At 37.3% G+C, this 14778-nt stretch overlaps 1 protein-coding gene across 1 annotated transcript in view; it reads right to left on the reverse strand.

Moving 5' to 3' along the window:
• Positions 1-3039: 3039 nt before the first annotated feature.
• HCN1 (hyperpolarization activated cyclic nucleotide gated potassium channel 1) overlaps positions 3040-14778 on the reverse strand; it is a 191279-nt gene continuing 179540 nt past the window's right edge. The window contains exons 7-8 of the mRNA XM_061373121.1: positions 7631-7795; positions 3040-5745 (exon numbers count right to left, since the gene is read on the reverse strand). Of these exons, the coding sequence (XP_061229105.1) occupies positions 4937-5745; positions 7631-7795 (974 nt within the window). The 3' untranslated portion in view covers positions 3040-4936. The remainder of the gene's footprint in view (positions 5746-7630; positions 7796-14778) is intronic.

Genomic DNA, 14778 nt, shown 5'->3' on the forward strand with positions numbered 1-14778 from the left:
ATACCAAAGAAATATATTATCTTTTTTTCTGCTCCAGGCACTTCTCTTTGCCTTTCTTCTACTCGTTGTTATTGTCACTTTTGCTCTTTTCACTGCTCTTTGGCAACAACATTGGTATGCTCTATTACTACTGAGAAGCTCCTCTAAACATCTGAGAAAAATAAACAAACCACACAACATTACACTTGACAAAATGTATTTTACCACCTATCACAGCTGAAATTATAAAAAAGCTGTTCTAGAAGACAGAAGGATTTCTACATATTCCACATACTCACTATCCCAGTCTGGCATAGGTCTGTTAGGTACAGTGTAAGACAGCAAAAAGTGACCCAGAAGAGAGCAGCAATAAAACTATTGTTTAACCTCATGGACTTGAAACAGACAGTGTAACCAAAATGATGACATATGGTGCTCTATGCTCAGTGCTATCTTCTGTAATAACACTGCCTACACTATGGAAGTTCACCCTAAATATGTCAGGTTTTGCCAGCTATTGACAATGCCAACTTTCTTTTTCTTAGCAAGGTGTAAAATAAATGGCCCAAAGACACATTTCTTTCTCTTTCTAGCTCCGAGGTTATCTTTGTTCTAACCCACACAGCAGATTACACAGAGTTTAGGGGCACATACCATCTTTAGTCATGCATGCAGCAGAGAACAAAAGGATTTTTTGCAAAATATTGCTTTATTGTTATGTGTCAATTGATATAAGATTATCAAAGGCTGTATAAAGCTTTTTTTTTAATATGTATGTTAGATCAGTCAAGATTTTGGCTAGGTGTTCTGAATTGTGTCCACGTCTTTCTGCCTTGCAAAGCAAACACCAACAAAAGCAAAAGTCTTTGAGCTGTTCCATCCAGAATCTGTCTGGTGGACCTGATGAATGACATGTTGCTACTGGAGAAAAAAAAGGAATGTTCAAACCATTTACTTGGATTTTTCCTAGGCATTCACTATTTCTGCCCAGAATTATATCTGTGATATAATAGCAAAGTTCCAAATGAACCATTAAAATTACTTGAGCCCTTCCTGGAGGAAGTCATTAGCATAATATTAGTTGGTAAAATGCATGAAATGCTCTTCCTTTATTGTTTGGTTTTCGATTTGCTAGGGGGGTTTTGTTTACCTTTAATATTTCTTAATCTTTCTGAGTAACAACGTACAGGTATCAGGTAATCTGAAATACAGTCAAGATAGAGCACTGTCTCACAAATATTGGTACCTTAAGGGGGCCTACAAGAAATCTGGAGAGGGGCTTTTTACAAGGGTATGTAGTAACAGGACAAGGGGTAATGGCTTTAAACTGACAGAGAGGAGATTTAGACTAGATATTAAGAAGAAATTCTCCACTGTGAGGGTGGTGAGGCATTGGCACAGGTTGCCCAGAGAAGCTGTGGCTGTCCCATCCCTGGGAGTGTTCAAAGCCAGGTTGCCTGGGGCTTGGAGCAATCTGGTCTGGTGAAGGTGTTCCTGCCAGTGGCAAGGGGGTTAGAAATAGATGAGCTCTAAAGTCCCTTCCAACCCAGTGCTCTATGATTCTATGATTCCTATTGTCAAGATGACTTACCATAGAATGAATACAAACCACAGGTGGAAAGGGTATTGACAGACTTAAAAAAAAAAAAAGAAACAATTAAAAAAAATCAACCAAACAAACTGCAAAGTTTGCAGTGACAATGTAATATATTTCATCATAGAAGATTCAGATGTGAATTGATCAGCCCAGGTCATACTTAGGAATATGTATAGTACTTTTTAAGAGCACCTCTAATATCGTCCATCTTCTCTCCTTACCTAGAAGATTTCCTGTTGCTGTGGACAATGACCTGGCATTAGTTATTGCTCACACTGACTCTTGGCTGGACTACAGGAATTGAAATAATTGGATGTAAAGCCTCCAGCACTTAGAAAAAACTAATTAGTGTAAAATGCTGAAGCCATATCCTCAACAATGCAGATTACACCTCTGATATAACAAGCACAGCAAATTCATTATTTATGTTCAATTTGCAAAACCCCAAGTAATCCAGTTCAAAAAGAGCCTGTTCTAGAGCCACAAAATGCCTACCTGTCCATAATAAGGACTGACATTTGTTGTTACTGTCCTCTGATATGTAGGAACATTTCTTACTTCAAAGCCAGGTCTTTCCATTTAAAACCTTTACACTGAAGCAACAAAACAGGACACTGACTGCACACATTATGAAGTTATAAAGAGATTGGAACAAAAAAATTCCAGCCCTTATTTTTTTATATATTTTTTCAATTTATTAATAATTTTCATATATATTTATTTATGGCTTGAGCAAAGACAAAAGAAAAAATCTAACTCATCCCTGATCATACAGTTATCATAAGAATCAGATCTATAGTCTTCCCAGCAGCAATAAGATCCAACCTTTTTCATTAATACATTTCATCCTGTACAGATGTGAGATTTCATACTTATGGGCTTACTTATGTACAGAGAAAATAAGTTAGCTCTGAAACTAGCAATGGTCTTTTATATTACAGGAATGTGAGTCATTTGTTTCTTAATCTAAGCATATATACATTCATACATACATATATATATACGTATATAATTTTATACCCTGTACCATTTTTTTTAATTAACATACAAATGCTAGGTATTTTCCACTCTATTACAAAGTCATTAAAAATTATTTATGGTTTCACTGAAAGACCATGTGAATTAATATTTATTTATAGTGCTTAAAATAAAATAAAAATATATATAAAAATATTTTGCTACTAACCCCATTACTCCTATTAATGTAAACCTTAAACAGTTTGAAAGATCAGTATATGATCTTAATTAACTGACAGAATTTGTTAGTATTAAAATAATATAAGGGGCACTGTACTGATAAATAAATGGTCTTGAAGCGTATCCATAATGTTCCAAACACTTTTAAGCAATCATTTCCCCATATACTACTCTGGGCCACTTAAATTAATGGCAGTAGCATGTTAATGGGTTAACTACGTAATTTTTTACCGGTGAGTGGGAGTCAGGGAAAAATTGGAAGATCCTTTAAAATTTTTATTTGACGTACCACTTCAGTAAAAGACGTAACAGGCAGCATGGGCTCAAGCTCTGTTAGCTTTAGAATATTTACTTGGCTCTCAAGTACATCTGGATTCACTGCATTACATAGTTTGTGATGTTATTTAATTTTTCCATACATCATTTAACTCAGCATTAATAGGAAAATAAGAACTCCTTTGCATTCATTTCCTTAACACGAGTCAGCTGGGTTTTAAGGAACAGAATATATGCTTGTATCAGATCCATAATGCTGATTTTTCAATGAGTTAAACTATGACACGTTTAGTTTCAATCTCTATTTACTGTGACAAATCAGGCACAAATGATCACGAAAGTACTTTTTTTTTTTTTTGTGGATAAGATAATGTAAAGGTTTGAGCAAACAAAACAAAATGTTCACAAAACAGTATGCTTTAAACCTGCTTTCTGTAACCATTTCCTTTCTGTTTTGAAGACATAAAAAATAATAAACCTTGTACCTATGGGCTATGTTTGACACTACATGCCTTAGGATATACTAACCGTTTAATTACAATATACAAAGAGCAAATCGTGCATTTCCAGACAGACTTGATGCTATATTATATTTATTTTTGTAAATTAACACCACAGTCAACTACAAAACTACAGTGAAGACACAGAAAGCACCTGAAAGCCTAAATCAAGCTGTGGTTTACAAATAATCCTTTAAATGAAAAATCTCACTTTTAGACTTAAACCAGAGGTTCAAAGTCAGCATTATAGGAATTTTAAGGTAGACACAATTAATGAGTGGTTATTATTTTCTAACATACCATAAAGCCTTTTCCTACTGACGGAACTTATTTTTATTGTCTTTTTCTTTTCTTTTTTTTTTTTTTTTTTCCTGAAGCATGCATGGAATATTCTCAGATGCTATTGAGGATTTGAGGGCAAGGAGAAGTGATCATACTGGTGAAGTAGAAGCAGTTTTCAGGATCAAGCGTACAATTTTGCATAAAACACTGCATGTAAAATAACATTGTAGGTTTTAAGCCATTGCATTACAATTAACAATTGTGTTGCACTTAGCTTTAACAGATTTTAAAACTGTAAATTTTTAATTGAAAGCCAAACCTAAATTCCTAAACAAAGACCTTGCAATGGTACACCACACAGCAGCTATCTCTGTTTGGGTCTAAAAAAGTTATTTACAATGGCAATATTCATAGTCTTTGTAAAAGTCTTTAGCAGTGTGAAGATATAAGTCCACTCAGTTTTCTGAAACAGAAGTGTTGACATGTCATGAGGTTACAACCTATCCAGAGGAGTGCTAGTGCCAGCCTTTTGACTGCAGGTGTTTTGCAATTTATGTCTTTTCCAATCTAATTTCCAACGGAAAGTGCCAACATACAAAATACAATGCTACATACAACTGAATTCTTCACAAGAAATTAACATGTATGCAATAAATGAAATAACAAAGGTTTCAGAATATCACTCAGTCAGTGCTATGTGTTAGTTAGATTGATATTTCTCTCTTTTTTTCTAATATATCTGTTTGAAGTTTGCTATTATATTGATAATTTCCCCTTGACATAGCAAACTTCAAAATCAGAAATCTATTAGAATGACTTTAAAGTCAATATGTTAGAAATAAGTAACATTACAGCTAAATTTAAACTTCCTTAATGGTTGCAAGAAAGGAAGATATGAATTCAAACAAGTTTCTGAATTATTTTATATATATATATGTATGTTATATATATATATAATCTTTACATTCGTTACGTAGGGCAAAGCTGTCTGAAGTATTTTTCTCATAGTAGAGTAGGCTGCTGGGGTACATTAGGAAACAGGCTAAAACAGTTTTGGGGATGGTGCTCGGTTTGTCACAAGTCCGTCGCTCACAGTTACCAGGGATCATAAGTTTGATGCGAACCGCGGTTTGTCTCCTTCAGGCTCTGTGCTTAAGACTGTCGAAGAATCCCTTTGCAGGGCTGCCGGTGGCGGTGCAGTCCCCCGGTTCGGGGGGATGGCTCCCGAGGACATCTGTCGGAAGAGCGAGACGCGCTGCGGGACACTGGCTCGGCTGGCCGGGGGCACGCTGGGGCCCGGGGTTGGCTGTGGCAGGGAGGCAAGGGACTCCCCCACGGTGGGGTGAGGCCTGGCAATCAGGGTGGACATCTCGTGTGGCAGGGAGGGCTGTGAGGCGGACAGGGGCCGCACCTCCCGGGTCAGGTTGGTGTTGTGGAGAGCCTGGGTGCTTTTGTGGACCTCGTTCTTCTGCACAACTCCGGGGGGCTGCTGGGGTGCCTGCGGCTGCTGCTGCATGAGAGAGAGCTGCGAGGCAGTCGGTGAGGCATACTGGAAAGTTCGGCCAGCCAGAGGGCTCTGTACGGGTGGGCTGCAGACAGCGGTGGTGTAGGAGCAGGGTGAGAGGATGACGGCCTGCTGTGGTGTCTGCGTGCTGGGTGACGGAGAGTGCAGGTTTCCGTGAGACAGGCTGCTGGTGGTGTACACAGGAGGAGACTGTGTTCTGGGGCGCGACGATGAGGCTGACGTGCTGGAGTTCACGGCGGGCACCTGCTGCAAGCTCACTGGGGCGATGGTCTGCACCATCTCCCTGTCGTGCTTCACGATCTGCTTCAAGATCTCATTCTCTTGGTTGTTGAAAACACCAGTGTTGAGGTCCTTCTGGAACTTCTGCAGGAGGATCGAGTTCTTCTTCCCTTCACAGAGAGGCAGAAGAGTTAGCAAGCCTGACATGCAGGGGCAGATCCCCCCTCTGACTTTGAATTTCAGTACCCATCACCGAGGTTTTGTGTACCACAAAAGCCTCAGTGAACAGTGCTAAGTCCACTGCAGCAGGATATGGCACATGGGGTACCTCAACAGTGACTGGTGCTGGCACAGCTCCTGATGGCTAACCTTCACACACACCCAGTGCCCCCTCTCCCTGCACGAGCATGGCGGGGCTTTGCAACTCCATTGTGCTCAAAGACACCTGGAGTTTCCATTTGCAGTGCATTGCGATTACCACAGTTATTCTGAAAATGTAACCATGGTAATTTACTGAACAGGGTGGAAAAAGTCATTGGGTTCTGCATGTGTAATGTCCTTCTCTCTTGTTGCAAAACTGTCCTAATTTCCACTAAACTGTTACATAAGTTATAAATACACCTGCCATTTAGCACATTCCCTGGAACTAATTAGTATGCATTAGTAACCAGTGACCACTAGCTTCCCAGAAATCATTTTTTAAAGGTTTGTGAACTGATACGAACTCATGAACAATGTGAGGCTTGCACAATAAAGGATAATGTACACTGTGTCCTGATGTCTGCCTGATGGCTGTCAGTGTCTGCAAGACGTAGACACTATTCTATGTGATCAGATGCGCTCAAATGCCCCCTTTTTATGTTGATAAAACTCAGCACTTCAGATGGGATTGCTACTCCAGCAATGGACTGGACTTTAGTACAAATATTATTTAAAGCAGATTTATTTTGAGTTGGGCTACATTTGCAAAGAGTCTTTGTCCAGAGAGACAAATTCTGTAAGTTTTGAAAGTCTCAATAATAGTGGTAATACTGACTGCTTACAATCTGCTAAATACTAAACCAGGTCTATTAAATATTAGAAACCCGTACACATGTATTTAATTTCTTTACTCCTGCTGTAGTAAAGAAAACATGCTTTCCTCCAAATCACAGCTTCAGCTTAGAGAACAGCGGAATGACACTGCCCTGCAATTCTGTCTGTATTCACTTCAAAGAAACTGCAAACATAACCCTATTGAGAAAGGGTAATGTGGGGAAATCCTTACACTGGAGCTTTCTTGTGAAGCTGAGGAAACACCATCAAACAGGATAAATTACTTTTTATGCATAGCTGCATTTTAAAACCAATATCAATAATGATGATAAGAGTGCAATTCTCCCAGACCACATATTTTATCTAGTATGTTCTACTTGAGAGGTCCAGAATGTCTTGATGAACAACAGCACACATTGCACAATCTGTGTTGATAATCTGCTATGTTCTTCTGCCTTTCACTTGGATATTATTGGCCTACTTTTCTGATTGCAAGCAGATCTGAACAAAGCCAGTGTGCAGCCATCAAGGCTCGTAATGCCCATGTTGTGAGGAAAATGAGAGCCCTGCTGCAAAGGATTAATTCACTTCAACAAACACGGGGTTTTGTGAGTGCTGAGAGGCATCAGCTTTTCCCAGCATTATAGATGTCATCTGTAAACAATTTATGCAGGAAAATATTATCTACTGCTCATAAAACAGCATAAATCCTATTAAGTGCTGAGGGCAGCAAAAAGAAACATACAGGAGTAATAAATAATACCAGTGATAATTAAAGTATACAAAATAATCCTCAAAGAATATGAGAGCTTTCTAAAACTCAGATTTTTTTTTATTATTTGAGAGTATGATTGGAGTATTTATTGCCTGGACATGTCTTATTCCTAGATCAACAGAACATTTACTGCAGCGTAACAGAAAGAAAAAATTTTGAAAAGGGTTTAATCTGGGCATTTTATTCTGCACCTCACAGAAAAGATAGAAAGGTTTTAAGATTTCCTAATATGGTGAAAAAAATACCTATCCTGTCAAGTCTATCAATTGCCACGGTTTCAAAGGCCCTCCTCATCATGGGGTACTCTTCTAGAACCTCGTTGAAGTTGTCCACTGAGAGGGAATATAGACGACAGTATGTGTCTGCTCGTACACTGGCAGTTCGACGGCCCTTGGTCAAAAGGCAAATCTCTGGGGAGAGAAAAATTCAACAGCACACACAGAAAGCAAAGAGGTTAGTGAACCATGTGAAACCTCAAAGCTAGAAAGTGACTCAGTGCTAACAAGTAATATGTGAGTACTCAGTGGCAATTTTTCTATTGCTGTTTATGCAAGGTTGCGGGGAAAATTCTGAAGGTATTTGATTTTATTTTTGCTCTCCTGAAAAAAACTGATGTGATTTAAGAGCCCTGCTTATACATTTTCTCAGTCTGGACTCTTGTTTTATTTAGGCTTAAAAAAAAATAAATCCTTAAAGTTGTAAGAAATTATCCATCAGCTGTCAAACACATCTTGCTGACTCAATTAACCCAAGTGATGCTACTGATTTTTTTTTTTTAATATCCAGCTGACATAGAGGACCAATTCCTTTCATAATTCAGATTTACTGAGCTAATTTAGAAATTATATAATGATATTTGAATATAAGAGCTATTCTAAGGAAAAACACTGCAGGCATGAAAATGCTTTGTTTCCTTGGGTTTAATGTCATAGCTATTTTGTGAGAGTAAACTTATGATTTTAGACTTTTATGGGGGTCTAAAAACGATAAACCTTTCAAACTCTGCTTACTCCATTTAACTAGTCTAGGAGACTTTCTCTGTAAGTGCCTCCAACTGGAATTCATAACTCTTAAACAGGGGATACCAAAGCCATATGCAGAGTCCCAAGAGACAGCCCCAGATTTGCAATGCTAATTTCCCAAACCCACAAGAAGAATGTTACCAGATAAAGGCCAAAGTCAAGGTCCAAGGCTTGTAACAGAAAAACATATGGAGAAGAGTGTATATTTATTTATATTAAACTATTAACAATTAATAAGTCAATTGCACAAAGAAGTATTTGTGCTGATCCCATTTTCAAGCTGGGGAATAAGAACACTTAGAAATACTAGCACTTCTCAGGCTCAGACAGAGTGAGAGATGGTTTCCTTACCCAGTTCTTTCAGTCAAGAGCAGTAAGTTCGTATTTGTTAATTTTTAGATACTAGCTAGGGAAATCTCTCCTACCCTGCTTGTGTGTCTGTCACAAGCAATCTTTCCCAGTCTCAGTCAGTCTCAAGTATGGAAGCCCAAATATTCTACAGAATTTGTCAGGCTTTATTTCAGATCTATAAAGAGCTTGCATAGTTCTCTCTTTGCATGTCTTTAACAAAATTATTTTTTTATTAATCAAGAATGCAAAAGAACCTTGATGTTTTTTCTTCTCATATTTCTTGTTGATGAATTTCCATATGCTACCTAACCCTCCATCCTTAGGGGCTAAATTGCTTAAATAATAGTGGGTAAATCAAAGTAAATTAATGTGGGAACAGTACTAGCAAGGAATGTACTTAAACCCCAACAGCTCTGGGAAGAATTTAGAGAGTAACAGATATCGTAAGAGTCTTGACCTAATGTCCCTCACAAAACCTGATGTGCATGAAATAATAACAGTTTCCTGTATGGAGTGGACAGGTCAAATGTAAGTCTGCCCTTTCCTCTTCCATCCTAGATCACATTGACACCTTTTCTTTTGATTGAACCCACAGCATTTTGGTTACAAGAGTAAGGACATTTTGCCCAAAGGGAGCAATTAAATGCATTCAATGCCTGCTCCATTTCCTAAGATACTCTTTGGATCTCACACAGAATAAAGTTTTACAATACAAGGTTGAATTTAGAGATAACTCTCTGGAAGATCTGTGTGACTAATGATCACCTCTTGATTTTTACGTTTCTTCAAATACTACACACATAAGAAGGTGTCTTCTGCTACACTCAACAAATAAAAAACTTAAGTTTAAACAAAATAACATGCCTAAAACAAAAAAAAATGTTGACTATGGATCCAAACCATTACAGAAGGAAAAAAAAAAAAAAAAAAGGAGAAATTACTGTTTTCATTATTATTAATCTAGAACACTGCATTTTAGATTACTTCAAGAAGAAAAAACATTATGGGAAGAGACTGTAAGAGATAATGTTAGATTTCATCAGAGAACAATGAGACCATGGAATTCATGGGTATTACTGAAATAAATATATTTTTTTTCCTCTTCTTTCATCTTCTATTCTTGTCAAATTAGGGGAATGGAAAGAAAAGAATCAATGAAAACTATACATTGCACTCTGCAAACCCTGTCAGCCCACAACTTCTAGTTGAAGAACTTTTTGGAAGTAATAACCATAATAGTCTTCTATTTGGATATTATAATAAAGAAAGCGTCAGAAAAGATATGACAGATCTCATAAAGCCTAGAAACTGACCAGGGAGTGACACAGTGGAGCCTGCCTGCTCACAAAGCAGGGAAGACTTCATGTTCTTAGCCTCAGTTGGATAGACTCATTCAAAGACTGAACTACAGCCTTCTGGCAGAAAAAATACCATGTGATGAATACCCATGTAATGCATCTCCAGCAATGTTCCCTGACTGATTAGAAACACTGCATTCCATATAGTATTGTATTACCTTATATTACCTTGTATCACATATAGTCACTGATACATCATCTATATAGCCTTGTTATAGGTATCTATAGCATACTCTGGCCACAAGACTGATGCGTTTCTTAACTGTACGTGTTCTACACTTAAATTAATTTAATCTATTAGCTATAAACTTTCCAGTATAATAAGACATAATATATGAAATCTCATTTACTTGGACCAGAGGATGAAGACATAATGTCAAAACATGTCCCTATCGAACACTCATGTTCTTTTAAATAAATCATTTTTTTCTTTTTATGAGTAAATAAACAATAGATTTCACGAAGAGAACAAAGCAATAAAAAGATCCATCATATATTTAAAATGAGTCCTAGTGGCATCAAGTACACTAGGTGCCCTCAACAATTATGCTCTCCTTGACATTCAGTTGATTTAAGCAGACTGTGAAATGCAAACAATAGCACAGGAGTGTGCAGTGAAACACAAAGGGCACAGATTATTTTCCAACAGCTTGGACAAACAAGGTTCTCTATTAGCATAGAAAGAAAGTGGCAGCAGCATATTACTCACTAATATTCCCATCTGTGGTTGGCATGGTGCATTGACTTCATGCTGGCACTTTCAAAGTGTCAAATACTTCTATCTTTCCTTTCCAAACAAAAGAATGTCTTCAATTCTAATTAGTAATTGTCTTAGGCTGTAATGAACCTGCAATTCAACTCAATTCAAGTTTCAATTTACTTATTTAATTTCTTTGGACAACTGTTCCATAGAACATTCTGAAACAAATGTCTATAGTTGCACTAATGAAAAATGGCTATTTAAAAGCACTTAATGATGCTAAAAACATTAATTTGTTCTTAAAGTTCATATTTAATACAAATGTAGTTACTTTGTCTGTGAAAATTACTATTTGTGTTCTGCTAGCACCAGATCTTTCCCATAGAACAATGCAGCTCTCAAAAGAACATGGAAAAGGCCTCAAATATAATGTACTTTCTGCTGCCAAGGCATTGACTAAAAAAAGCACAATGATGAAGGTTTAAAGCTAATCCTGTTCTGAAGGTTATTGATTATAATAATCAAACCTGAACACCAATGTATCAGTTGCACACATACATGGGACATGGTTTAGTGGTGGTCTTGGCAGTCTTAACTCCTGGACTCGTTGATCTTAAAGATCTTTTCCAACCTAAATAATTCTATGATTCTGTGATTCTATAGCAGTATTTCAGGAAGAGCATCAGGTTCAGTTTTTCGAACACCATAAACTTCTAAAAAAGCTTCCCAGTATCTGTGTATTCTAAACCAGGGGACAGACAGATTGGACAGAACACTCTAGAGAGGAAATTCTGCATACCTGAAAGACAGCACTAAGAAAGACTGATTTCAGGAAAACCTGAATGACATGAAGATGATTAAGGTGAATGACAACCTATAGGATAACCTATAAGGACTAAGAAGGACATTTATAATAGACACAGGCTCAGTTTCAACTGAGATCAGGTTCATCATTCTTGTTGACTGTATTCATAAGCTATTGTAGGTGATAATTTTCCCCTCTCCTGTTGCGATGTGATTCCTAAACATTTCTTTCTTCAAAAAAATAACTGCTTGGGATGTGGGAGTGGTTCATCTCTAGCACCATTTGCGATGTTGCATTGCTTTCTTAGTCTTCCCAGGACTGGCTGCCCTAGCAATAATTTCCTGTTCCCACTTTATACAGGCCCAGGACCTGTAGTTAGCTGGTTCATTAAAGGACACCAAACCGGTTCTGTCTCCATGATGTATTTCTTAGGTTAGGTATGTAGAAAATTAATACAGTGAATTATTATCATTTGCAAAACTTCTTTTGCAAGGGCATGAAGATCAGAATGAAAGCAAAAGTTCATTTTATTAGGTGCAGGAATTATTTTTTTGTAGTAATGAATAAACAAGATAAAGAGTATTCTAGCCATACAGTGGCCTGCGTACTAAACTCAAGTGAAAATAAGTGCTCTGTCCCCTTCCAATACTGCATCAGGTTTCCCATCATCTGTTAGATTTAACATCACAGAATCTAATGAAGTGTCCTTCCAGCTAAGGACAGCTGACTATTGCCTCAGTTCCTCAGCAGGAAACTTGTTTCATCTCGGAGAAGGCATACACATTGCTGTGCAAACAGCCAAGGAGCTATTAAGACCATTTGGGTACTTTCAGCAGCAGAAGATGGAAAATCAAAGCAATTCAAAGGTTTGGCTCAGTTGGTCTAACGTATTTGGTAAGGCTTTATGAGAACAGGACAATGGATTAGAACAGTGTTTATTTTATAGAGAATAATTAGTTCCTAAATAATTATAGACAAAACTTAGATGTCCAAAAAACTCTTTCCATCTACCCATCTTATAAGTCTTCAGAGCAAGTTTCTAACATAATTCTTCATAACAGCAACTCTTTGCATAGCGCAAAGATAAAGTTTTTTACTTCCTTCATGCTGCTGAAGTTGTCCACTGCACAGAAACAAGCAAATGGGCACTTTCTTGGAGTCACAGGAAGAGATATTCAGCCTGGGGCACTCTGCTCTCAGCTTTACAACAGGCAATAAGATTCATAGGAAAGGACTACATAAACCTTAAGAAATTAAAGAAATCAGTAAGCTTCTGTTCACCCCATTCTTTTGGAAATGGATCAACTTCCCACTTCATGCTGACTCTCTCATAGAGCAAACACGGAGAAGCTGTTTCATATGATAAAAATGTTATTGCTTTAACGCATACTTCTGCATTTCTGTCTCCTTTTTCTTCTTTAAACTCTGGAAGGCATCAAATACATCTTTTTTTTATTTTTTAAACTGTATTCTTTTTTATTTTTCAGTATATTATTGCTAGTGCACAAAATAGAGAACCCGGGGATATGCTGCTTTTTGTTGCAGGAACTAAAATGACTAGCACCAGGTCTTATGATTAGTCAGAATGTAGCTAACACCAATTAAATGTGTTTCAGTAATCTACTTTCTAAAAAAAAAACAAACAAAAAAGCTATACCAAATATCTATGCAGACTTTATTTTGCAGTTGTTTTATAAACCAATAACCAGTATTTACATTTACATTAGTCATGACTGTGGGGAGGTGAGGGGAGTGAGGCAGGAAGGAAGTGATATCTCCCAAATCCATATCTATAAAGTGGATGGAAATCAAAAGGCTCAGGTAACATTGTTTGAGTTCAGCAGTTCTATATTTAAGGAACTTTAAAATACAGTAAATGCTCAAGAGAAGCATTCCTGCAGCAAAGGAAAGAACTGAAGGAGGAAGGAAAACAGAGACAATTATTGCCTTTTAACAGGTTTGCAATCTGGACTGTCCAGAAGAAAGCTACACAAGGCCTCTACCTTTTCCCACCTTACTGATGCTAAATATGGACTTGCAGAAAAGACAGTCAGAGTGAGCAATAGCAGATACTGCCGGCGTGGCCTCAGCTTTTAAAAAGTGACACAAACAATTGCTGTAAAGTTGCTTTCACATATATGTGTTGATCAGCTGGAGGGAGGGCTCATGAAGGAGGCCTGGATACAATGCTGTGTAGTTACTGTTTTGAAGAGGGAGTGAAAATGGCCAATTACAATTAAGGCTCCAAACCAACTTCCTTAATACCTCAGTTTCGGTCTCCTGCCATTTTTTTTTTTAACTATTTACCTAAACTTAATTTAAATTTCTCTACTTGCTACATATGATGCCCTTATGCAGTCATCATATTAAAAAAAAAAAAAAACCTAACCCCCAATATTTTATTTTGTTTCACATTTTTATTGTCTACTCATAGAAATTTGAGTATTTTGTCTCTGAAGACCCTGATACATAAGTTCTCATGATGTTATTTAAAACAAATAAATAGAAAAAGTGTCATAACCAGCAGGGCTGAAATTGTCAATTTTTTGAACAGAAAAAGAGTAGAAAGATGTGAATTACACTTCTATTAATATAGCAATTAAAAATGCAAAAATTTATTTCATTCGGTAAGATAGAGACACATGCTTACTGACTTGTGGAAATGTCCTCTCACTGTAATTTAGGAACATGATTCTTGTTTGCAAATGTCCATCCCTGCTTGCTAGCACTCTTACCAGCTGAGAATACTTCTCCATCATGAAGACATCACATACATAAAATGTCATATATCTGAAGGAAGGAAGAGGATGAAGTGGGGTCTGAAAAGAATATCTGCTTCTCTGTTTGAGGATGACATCTTGGTACAGTATAATAGCCAATAATAAAAATAGAGGGCTTAGATTTTTTGAGGCAGAAAATAGTCAGTAGGAAAAAGAAGTAGATTATAAGGAATATCAGCACCACAAACAGTATTTTACCAGTCCCTTTACCAGTCCCAAGATTGTTATTCTTGGGGCATAAGGAAGGTTCATCTCCAAAACCATTCTGAGACAGTAAGGAACCTTCAAAACAGGTGGATTAGGAGCAGCTGGAGGCAGGCATCCATGATATGCATTTTATAATCATTTTCCTGATCTAAAAGGCAGATGAAAGAGGA

The sequence above is a fragment of the Neopsephotus bourkii genome, unplaced genomic scaffold, assembly GCF_033783945.1.
Source record: "Neopsephotus bourkii isolate Nb327-2 ecotype Australia unplaced genomic scaffold, CSIRO-AGI_Nbou_v1 NB_1628, whole genome shotgun sequence".
NCBI lineage: Eukaryota > Metazoa > Chordata > Aves > Psittaciformes > Psittacidae > Neopsephotus > Neopsephotus bourkii.